The 9,933-nt window shown below is 35.4% G+C and overlaps 5 protein-coding genes and 4 long non-coding RNA genes across 9 annotated transcripts; 5 read left to right on the top strand and 4 right to left on the bottom strand.

Moving 5' to 3' along the window:
• The first annotated feature begins 195 nt into the window (after nucleotides 1-195).
• On the top strand, nucleotides 196-1,875 carry SPOM_SPNCRNA.5936. The gene has a single exon (NR_195287.1). It is a non-coding gene; the product is annotated as a non-coding RNA (long non-coding RNA).
• On the bottom strand, nucleotides 624-3,535 carry cwf22 (splicing factor Cwf22). Its single transcript, NM_001022175.5, is given in 2 exon segments — nucleotides 624-1,105; nucleotides 1,105-3,535. Coding segments are annotated over 2 exon segments (2,664 nt in total). The 5' UTR covers nucleotides 3,450-3,535; the 3' UTR covers nucleotides 624-786.
• A 160-nt stretch (nucleotides 3,536-3,695) lies between these two features.
• Nucleotides 3,696-5,462, top strand: SPOM_SPNCRNA.5935. Its single transcript, NR_195286.1, has one exon. It is a non-coding gene; the product is annotated as a non-coding RNA (long non-coding RNA).
• On the bottom strand, nucleotides 4,291-5,336 carry pho2 (4-phosphoerythronate phosphatase/2-phosphoglycolate phophatase, involved in detoxification of glycolytic by-products). The gene is made up of 3 exons (NM_001022174.3): nucleotides 5,231-5,336; nucleotides 5,115-5,183; nucleotides 4,291-5,075 (listed from the first exon to the last, which is right to left on the bottom strand). Exons 1-3 carry the CDS (start codon nucleotides 5,307-5,309, stop codon nucleotides 4,327-4,329), a joined length of 897 nt encoding a protein of 298 aa, NP_596255.1. The 5' UTR covers nucleotides 5,310-5,336; the 3' UTR covers nucleotides 4,291-4,326.
• A 35-nt stretch (nucleotides 5,463-5,497) lies between the features above and the next one.
• On the bottom strand, nucleotides 5,498-7,730 carry taf51 (transcription initiation factor TFIID subunit taf73). The gene is made up of 2 exons (NM_001022173.3): nucleotides 6,084-7,730; nucleotides 5,498-6,027 (listed from the first exon to the last, which is right to left on the bottom strand). The coding sequence occupies exons 1-2, from the start codon at nucleotides 7,554-7,556 to the stop codon at nucleotides 5,572-5,574; spliced, it is 1,929 nt and encodes a 642-aa protein (NP_596254.1). The 5' UTR covers nucleotides 7,557-7,730; the 3' UTR covers nucleotides 5,498-5,571.
• On the top strand, nucleotides 5,620-7,010 carry SPOM_SPNCRNA.1577. Its single transcript, NR_150468.1, has one exon. It is a non-coding gene; the product is annotated as a non-coding RNA (long non-coding RNA).
• A 380-nt stretch (nucleotides 7,731-8,110) lies between the features above and the next one.
• On the top strand, nucleotides 8,111-8,945 carry SPOM_SPBC15D4.13C (ASCC1 family protein; the record flags this gene model as incomplete). Its single annotated transcript, NM_001355797.2, has 3 exons — nucleotides 8,111-8,548; nucleotides 8,615-8,676; nucleotides 8,727-8,945. The coding sequence occupies exons 1-3, from the start codon at nucleotides 8,215-8,217 to the stop codon at nucleotides 8,943-8,945; spliced, it is 615 nt and encodes a 204-aa protein (NP_001343046.1). The 5' UTR covers nucleotides 8,111-8,214.
• Nucleotides 8,653-9,881, bottom strand: SPOM_SPNCRNA.1576. The gene has a single exon (NR_150467.1). It is a non-coding gene; the product is annotated as a non-coding RNA (long non-coding RNA).
• Nucleotides 9,308-9,687, top strand: mug98 (the record flags this gene model as incomplete). The annotated part of the gene is made up of 2 exons (NM_001022171.1): nucleotides 9,308-9,341; nucleotides 9,380-9,687. The coding sequence occupies 2 exons, from the start codon at nucleotides 9,308-9,310 to the stop codon at nucleotides 9,685-9,687; spliced, it is 342 nt and encodes a 113-aa protein (NP_596252.1).
• Nucleotides 9,882-9,933: the final 52 nt, after the last annotated feature.

The raw sequence follows: 9,933 nt of genomic DNA, 5'->3' as shown, positions 1-9,933 counted from the left end.
GGTAGATATATTTTTTAATAATATATAGGTATTTATATTTACTTTTTAAGATTATATAGTATAACGAGGCACAAAACAAACGTTGAGTTCTATTAAGAATGTATAGTTCTCTTTTTGTGACAGTAATCAGTCTTAATAATTTAATTACTATAGTAATGACTAATATTTTCAATCTAAACATATATATACAGCCTTCAATGTAATACGTGTTTGCACAGCGTTCCCTTTAATTTATTGCTTAGCGGTACTTCATAAACACATCTAGAGATTTTTTCATATTTATTTTTATTTTATTTTATGGAGATTATGAGAAAAGGCTGAGATATGGGGGTGTTATTTTCAATTTAAACGTATAGAGCATTGCCATTTACTAGAAATTGTTAACATGAAGAGGCCGTTGCTACGACGATCTAATTTACATTCTTGTTTAATTCATTATCATTTATCATCCAACTCTAATTATTTTGCAATCTGCAATATTGATGAACAAGCTACTAAGTACTGTTTCAACGGCTTATGAATTATATCACATCAAACAATCATGGTCTCAGACCTATAATGCAAATAGCGTATGCTTACAGAATTGAAATCGAATAAAGTTTAGTAGGAAATTATACAAACTCATAGCGTGTCTCAACTTTTATTATAATTCATTATGGTACAAAACTATTTTGAGTTAAGCAAAAGTTCAATGGATAAAATTCCAAACGTTAGGTTTTTAAAAACGACAAGAGTAAGACATCACATTTAACAATTTGCATTTTGAAGATGAACCATTAATCACTCTTAATCAGCCCTTGGTTGTTTACGAACACTATCTGATTCACTGTTCCTGTCTTTATAAAGTTCGCCATCATCAACCTCACGCAACCATGGTGCCAATATGACAGGTGATTCAGAACCTTTTTTATCCATCTTCACAACAAAGTCTTCGTTCCTCTTATTCAAGTGGTATGTTTTTTGCTTCCGGAGAGTGTAAGGTGAAGGTGACCTAGATTCATTAGACCTTTTTCTAGATACCTTTGGTGAATATTGACGGTTGTATGATAAAGAGTCATAAGATCTTTTATTCCTAGCAGGAGAGCGAGAAATAGGGCGTGCAGCGGAGACGGAGATCTAGAGTATGAAACTGAACATGACATACTCAACCTTCTTCTGTAGGAGGGTGAGCGAGAAAAGGACCTGCCTCTGCTTGTAGAACCAGCGTATGAACGTCTATAACGTTGGCGCGAGCGATACTTACGTGAAGCAGGTGAAGAAGAACGAGAACGATAACCCTTATCTTCAGATTCAATTAATCTTCCCTCCGGCGTGTAAGAGCGTGAGCGACCCCTTGACAATGATGATGACCTGGAAAGATCAGAATAAGAGTTACGGTTTGATGACCGTTCTCTCCCACGAGGAGATAATTCTCTATCTTTTCTAATGTATTTTTTATGATTTATATTATTGATAGGGGTTACACTGCGGGAGCGAGAATAAGAACGGCTTTTCGAGTATGACCGAGTTGACCGAGAATATGATCTCCCACGTGAGTATGTGGAAGAATAAGAGGAACTATATGTTGATCCTGTCTCGGATCCAGAGCTATAACCTTCGCTATCTTGCTCCTTTGGCTCGCTTTTGGGCATGGTAAGGAGGTACTCTCTCATTTCTTCAGTTAATGCACCCAAACCAATAGAAGTAAAGTAATTGATAGAGAAACGAACGTTACGAGCTTCATCGACTGGAAACAAGCCATGTAAGTAAGGCACTAAATTAGGATCGTGTAATCTTTCTACCAAGCTCTTAAGACCTAAAGCTTCCACTATTTCCTGAAACATTATTTTTAAAAATATTCGAGAAGAAGCTGTGGTATCGTCTTCGGTAAGACGTACACAGTCATATACTTCCCAACCAATTGAGTCAGTACTCAAGAGGTTGGCAAAAAATAATGCGATATTCCTCAATCTATTAGTTTCGTATCGATGTATAGTTTCGTAGTAGTTTTTAAAACATTGCTCATACGTAGATCGCCAAGTCCGCGATAGTTTGCAAAATCGCTCACCTATTAAACCGTAAAATTTCGCATATGTGCGTTCTTGACTGTTACACTCAATAACCATATTGCAGAGTTCAATTTCCTGACCCTCGGGAAGATCAATTTTTAGTAATTTATGACAACATTCCTCAAAATCTACAGAAGACATAATTGTTAAGTAGATAGACTTCCGTAAATTGACAAGACTAGCATTTGTTTGATCTATAACCTGAGGTTTTTCATCATTCACCGATTCGTCCTCTTCAGATTCACTCGTTTCTTCACTATCTTCTTCATCTTCTTCGTTTTCGTCGTCATCCTCTTCACCCAATATTTCATGTTTTATAGCATCGTATTTTTTCTCATTCTCTTCGTAGTCGGGATCATAGTGAAAAATACCCAATGACTCTTGGACATCAAGGTTATCATCTAAACTGATATAATGCGTAATTTGGTCTTCTTCCTCAACAAGATCCAACTCTTGGGGAATTGTGGGGTTATTTTTAAACTTGTCCTTACGTGTTTGGAACAAAACTTCAATAATAAATTGCGTACGGCGTTCCAACTGGCCTTCATGTAAAATAGTACGAAATCTTTCAAACACACCATTATAAGCCCTAGTGGAAACTTCAGCTAGGTAGGCTCCAATTTCTCGTAGAAGCATAACGGCTATTTCTATAGAATCATTGGTAGGTCTCTCCAAAAGAACAGCAAGAATCTGTAAGCCCACAATTTCGTGTGCTATTTTTTGATTAATAAGATGTGCGATAAATGAAGAAGATGAGATACACATGGATTTGTCATTCCTTTGAAATGACTTTCGGAATTGTACAATCAAACGAGTTAATAGTAATTCACCTATTTGCGGAAATTTTGTATTTATAACCGCTGTCATAGCAGCATAGATTGGGGTGAAAGGTAACGAGGCAGCCTGAGCTTTCATAATGCTGCGGCAATATAAAGCACGACCTCTAATTATATTTTCTTGAAAGAGCTCTGGAATTATATCTCTAATATTGCTTTTATTAACCTTATTAATTAATCCGTTGATGGACTTTTTAAGGGCTTCCCATTGCATCCTTTGATACTCGGGAGTATTTACATCAGTTAATTGTGCTTGTAAAGCCTTAAGTTTTGCCGGAGGGATATAAGTCCCTCCTGATCTGGTTTCCATGAGCTTTTTAATCTGAGCTTTGGGATCCAACTCATTGTGGGATTTTTTCTCATCAGCAAGAGAAGTTGGCGTTTTGATTTTATTTGACTTATGGAGGTCTGGTATGTAATGCCTATCTTCCCAGCTCAAGTTATTATTTTCCTGTTCAGTTTTCTGTTTTCGAATAACTGCCACTCTGCTATGGCCAGAAGACTCTGGGTTTTCCCTATTGTAATCCAACATTCCAATACCAAATGATTTATCTTCTTTCTCCATCCTAATTCATTAGGATTAGATTAATAAATATAAGAAGAACGAAACACGTGAACGTGTTTCCCTTAAAGACACAGTAAGTAGTTTTTAGAGTCAACTCTTTTTCTTACGAATATCACAAACATCGCAACAACTCGTTAAAACACGTTAAAATAACTTTATCTAGTACGTAGTTTGCAGTTCGGATTACAGGTATTTCCAATGTTTTATATATATGATGAGTTGTATTTTAGCGCAAAAGATAACTAGACATCAAAACCTTTATTAAAGAGCATTTTTAAATTTGCAGAGAAAAAAAAGCTGTAATGAATTTATCTCTTTTTTCTTAATCGATGGGAACCGTTCGTTGTTGAACAAGAATCATTTATGCTTTGCTGTCAAGTGATTATATGCCGCATTTAAGTCAAAGACGAATGGTTTTAGTCAATAGAATTTGTTTGAAAAACTATAAATGCTTGTATTTTTTCAATCTTTTATATTGTTATTATTATGGATATGTAAATAACATTAAAGTAAACCTGGATTACCTAAATTAAAGAACTTGTAAGCAGGTGCAGATGAAGATGCCCAATGCCAATGTTTTTGGTGAGAGTATACAGGCTTAATCGTATTTTTAAGTACGTTTCTGCTTGTCAACTAAAAGGTTTTTACTGATTCCATAGTTGGTGGACACACGATAGTTACGAAGAGCAAATGCAAGCCAACGGTATTCGATTTTAGATACTTGATTCCGGTCATTGGTACTTTGCTAATTCTACTTTCCAACTTAATTTCGTATTCTACATGTTTTCGTGCGGTAATTCGCAACGCAATCATTCATTTGAATGAGGTATTTATAGAGATTAACTTAAGAAAATCTAAGGTATAATTAAAGAATGAACTATGCAGTCTCAGCAAGTTTTGCAAGGGATTCAACGTAGTAATCAGGAACAACAGGTGCATCCTTCTCAAGAATCTCTTCTTCCTTACTGACACCAGTCAATACTAACAAAGAACCCCCAAGGTTGGAATTCTTGGCAAATTGAATATCTGTGTTGAGTCGATCTCCCACAAAGCAAGCCTTCTTTCTATCAAAATTCACATTAGCTATGATGGCTTCCATCATCTCATCATAAGGCTTTCCAAGGATTTTAGGTTGACGTCCAGTTGAAAAGATTAACGGATATGAAATTGCTCCAGAACCGGGTAAAAACTTTCCGTTTGTAGGAAAAGTGGAATCTTGGTTCGTCAAAAGGAATGCGCAGTTAGGGTCTTGAAGGTATTGGAAAGCCATGCAATATTTCAAATAGGTGACATGCATATCCATACCACATAACACAGCACCTACAGAAGGATCAGGACCAATCTTCTCAACATCTTCAGAAGCTAATGCACGTCTCAACGACGGGTCCGTTCCACCAATATGAGCAACCCCTACTCTATCAAGCTCATCTTCGATACCTGCTTCTCCAAGTACAAAAACTTTCTTATCGGCAGGAAGCTTTAGCACTTTCTTTACATAAGTAGCTGATGAATAAGCACTAGGGTAGATTTCCTCAAGTTTGGCTGCAATACCGTGTTCATTGATTTTATTCATATATGTTTCTCTTGATTTCGTAGAATTGTTTGAGACAAAAATAATTTGTTTTCCTGTAAAAGAGTTAACTCAAAAGAATAAAAGGGACTTACCTAAAGAACGAAGGAGCTTCATGGTATCCGTAACTCCTGGTATAGGCTTACTGCCGCTCCAAAGTACACCTGCGTGTTAGCCTACAAATAGATTTCATATTTTTGCTAGCGCTTACCATCACAGTCGAACAAAAAAACATCGAATTTATCAATGAATTCTTTATATTCCTTGGGTGATGAAAGTTTTTTAGCCATTCTTAAAGTTGGTTAAAGTGGTAAGGTGGTAGGCGTTCGACATATCCGTTATATTTATAATCTTCGGTTAGATGTTCCTTTCTGATAGTGATGATCGACTTCATATTAAGCTTAAAACTTACATCTTCTTTACTTTACGAAACCTTATTGCGTATAATTGTATTTTAAAAAAATATGAATAAATTTACAAATATCAAAGTTATCGTTAAAATAATATATCTCTTTTTTTCACAAAATTTGCGGGCCATAATGTACATGATATTTAGGAAGAGCTTAATGCTAGACAATAGTTTCTTCGAGTAAAACTTAAGTTTTGTATAATAGTATTTTTGGTTTTAAAATTGAATAAAAGCGGGGACTGTTCGCCGTCCGATAAGTTATTCCGGTATGTCAAATCCCAAAAGTTAACATCAGTATCTGCACCTCCGGAAACCAGAATTTTGTTATCATATGAAAAAGAAAGAGAATAAACGATACTAGAGTGTTTAACGAATGAAACGTGCTGATTACTACTTCTGAGATCCCACACTTTTATTATGCCCGATTCATCAGCAGATGCCAACGATAAGCCATCAGCAGACATACACAATGCAGAAACAGGAGAATGATGGGCATTAAACACGCGAACTGTTCCACCAGTGCGAACGTCCCACATTCTAGTTGTATGATCACTAGATCCTGTAGCAAGATAAGCTGCATTCGGATGAAATGAAACACACTAAATCAAGGTTAGTTACTGCTCATAAGAATTGTTAGTTAAATAAAGTTCCTTACATCCACATCATTTTGATGTCCAACAAATACTCTCAAAGGTGCTGCATGCTCAACATCCCATAGACGTGCTGTTTGGTCGTGCGAGGCTGTTGCAAAATAATAGCCGAAAGGGGAAAACTGAACGTCCCAAATCGGCGCATTATGACCAGCATATTTGACAATAGTGGACTTAGTATCCTTGGACCACAAACGAGTAAAGCCATCCTCAGAGCATGACAGTATAAACTCTTTTTGAGGAGAGATGCTCACTCCAAAAACTGGTCTCGTATGTCCAATTAAAGAGGACTTTTGTAAAGGCTCATTTTGACTTCCCACTAATGGTTGCGGACCATTGTTAGTAGAACTGTACAAATGAATTGAAGAGTCTGCGCAACCCAGAGCGAACATAGAGGCGTCATCAGAGAATGCAGCACAATTTACAGCGGAAAGTGTATTGTGCATGGTATACATGAAAACACTAGGATCCGTAGCATTTTTTCCGAGTATTAAAGAATTCTGTTCGCTTTCCAGTAAAGAAACAAAATAGTCTATGTCCTTCATTTTGGTTGGAGGTAATGGGGGATCAGATGGTGATTCTAGAGTTGATTCGTTGATTAGATTTTCTTTTTCAGTCAGCAATTCGACAAGGTTCTTTGCAGGATGCAATATTTTATTCAGAGCTTCATTTCTTCCCTCCACGTCTTTATCTTTTACTTCTAACAAGTTTTTTAAAGTTGTGACAACTTCTTCTGACAAGGGACGTAATCCAAGTTGTATGCTTTGCTTGTTGTAATCAAGAAGCTGTTCGGAATGGCCAGGAATTCCTTCTTGCTCACTAATTATTGTCTGTTCATTTTTAGCTTCGTCCATTTCATAGACCGCTTGCACATTAGGGTCCTCCTTGCCCTCGACTTGAGGCATAGTAATTTTTATATCAATGTACTGATTCAATAAGCGAATTATTATTCCACTTCCATTGACTTCGTTTTCGAACAAAAACTGTACTAGTAAATCAAATGTAGACCTCGTGAAATTAATCCGGTATTTATTTTTGCGATAAAGCTGAGCTATTTCTATCTCCTCAACGTCTGATGCAATCTTCAACTGAGCTAATGCTCGAATGTCATAGCCATGCAACACTTCATGCTCTATACGAAATGATTCAAAGAAGTATATTGCCATTTCGGGATCATTTTTTTGCAGTAAGTCTAAGTAAGAGTGTACAAAAATTGGATAAAGGACTTTTTGTAGTTTTGGCTTATACAAATCTAATGTACCATCAATCCAATCTCTTAATAAAATATAAACTTGTACATAAGTTTCAGAAGCACCGATGTGCCAGTCTTGCTGTTCTTCAGGAATTGCGCCAACACTGGATATTTCCAACCGAAGCATAGCTTCAGTCCTGGAATAACCCTTTTTAAACAGATAGTCCAAAACAATCTTGTTTAAATCTGAAGTTGAATTACCAGAAGAGTAGGAAGATTGAGCCATTTTTAGTAGTTAGTCATGCGTTTACTTCTTTTATACGTGTGTCGACTGCCACCTAGGTATTCGAAGTGTTAAAAAATATCTTTCGGCTTATCACGTTTTCAGAAGAATGTATAATATATTTTTCTTCTATAGTTTAACAACTTTTAATAATTTTGTGGTGGTGTTGAATAGTCCATCTGGCATCCTTAGTTGGACTGTGTATCTAAACTCAAACGAAGCGTTGACTCACCATATCTAATAATTGCAGCTATCTTTCTTATTTTTTTAAGAATTGGAATTGTTGATATATATGTATGATCAAATGAACTGCTTCGCATTTTATCATCTAAAGATTAGACTAATAAGTCTACCGATTTTAGGATTTGACAACTTAATATTTCTTAATGACGCTATATGAAATTCGTTAATTCAGCAATAGTAAATCAATGGATAGGATGAAGAACAATTTTCGTTTCAATATAAACGACGTTGTTAAACATTATTATTAGTACAGCCTGATTATTGTTATGTAGTCAATTTTAATTACATTATAAATTTGTAAGTGATTTCCTCTTACCTCATATTTCATTAGCGATCAGTGAATTTTGTTTGAGCCGCAGAACAACTTTCCGTAAATAAATTACTTTGAATACTTTGCCATAGTAATCTGTTAATTATTATGCGATATCCAAATTTGTTATTCTTGGCCTTACCGATATCTGAGCACTATATCGAGGAATCTTTAAAGTATTTTAAACTAACATCTAATGATCCCATGATATTATCTGGATTTCGTGGCCCTCGTGTCTCACATCTTACTATTGGTATGATCCCGGTTAAAAACGACGAAGACGTTCTCAAGTGCATGGATTTTTTATACAACAAAGAGGATGAAATCCGAAAATCCTATGGCGAGAAAAAGATTACAATCGATTTAAAGGGAACTTCTTTCTTTGGGAAATCTCCTCAGGAAGCCAAGGTGCTGTATGCTACTCCAGTGGACAAGCATAATGGTAATGACTTACAAGCCTTTTGTGGTACGGAGTTTTTATTTTTTTTATTAATAAGCTAATTCATAGAATGGTTAAAAGTTATTTTCACTGAACACAATCTTTTTACTAAAGACGCTAGACCTCTTACTGTACGCATTATGCGATGTTAACCAAATTATAATTTTGCTAACAAAACTAGCTACACTGCACCTTGTTAAATTCCAGGTATATAAAATACCAGGGGCGACGTATCAGGTTTTTTAATTCGGAACCTTTTATGGAAAAATACGGTCAATTTCTTTGGGCTCATAATATTGAACTTGATAAACTAAGTATTATGAAAACAGGCGCTGTTGGAGAACCGGGTAATATGTATTATGAAGAGTTAGCCTCAATTCCTTTACTCGTTAATGATTGATTATAAAGGTAGTAGTTGTTGTTTACAAAAACGCTTTTGGAATCGATTGTTTACCACATGATAGTCACATGTGTAAACAAATATGAAATTGGTCATAGAAGTAATATCGGTGCAATTTATAACTCATTTTGTTTTGACGAAGCACAAATATATAATATAGCTCCTTTTACCATCATTTCTCGAAATTGATTGAAATTTTGGAAACTATTCAAATTATTTTGAGATCCTTTATTATAATTGATTTCACATATACATGCTGATAATTTGACAATGGAAGACAAAATTGAAGGTAATAAACGAACCATTCACATCTTTTAACACATCTCATAGTTTGCTTGCAAAAGGCTATTGCTGTCGACACAATGAGCATTCCGGTAATGCAGTTAAAGCATGAGCGTAAGTAGACTAATTTATGTTAAATTATTAATTATTAGTTGCGCTTAAAGCCCGAGAAGAATACCTCCGAAAAGAACTTCCTTTGAAAGTTCGAGCAAATACTTCTCGCATGAACCCCGGAGCTAAAACTTGGATTCCACAAATTAATCACCGAAAAAGTAGAAATCATTATAATCGTAAAGAAACATGCCAGTTTCCCCCTCTATACAATGTTGAAGCTAAAATAAACCATTCATATTCTGCGTTTTATCGTCCGTTTACCAAACGTGAGAATGGTTTGTGGTATGCGAATCCGTATTATATGCAGCATGGTCCAAACGGAAATTACCATCACGTTTATTATTAGTCATGTTTTCAAAATTTTGTGCCAATTTTTTCAATTTCATTCAAAAACCGCATCTTCATCATTATGGTTATAATCGACGCCGTTAAAAAACCAGGAAAAAGAATTTCATAGTCTTAATTTCTTTATTTTTTTCTTTAATCAGATGTCTACAATAATGATTTTTCCATTAATTATTTTCTTCATCCATTGCTATGGTATACAAGCACTTTAGTGAAAACCGCTGTATTACTTTAAAGTCACTGCTTT

Source organism: Schizosaccharomyces pombe (genome assembly GCF_000002945.2).
Source record: "Schizosaccharomyces pombe strain 972h- genome assembly, chromosome: II".
NCBI lineage: Eukaryota > Fungi > Ascomycota > Schizosaccharomycetes > Schizosaccharomycetales > Schizosaccharomycetaceae > Schizosaccharomyces > Schizosaccharomyces pombe.
This window is presented reverse-complemented; position numbering and strand designations above follow the sequence as displayed.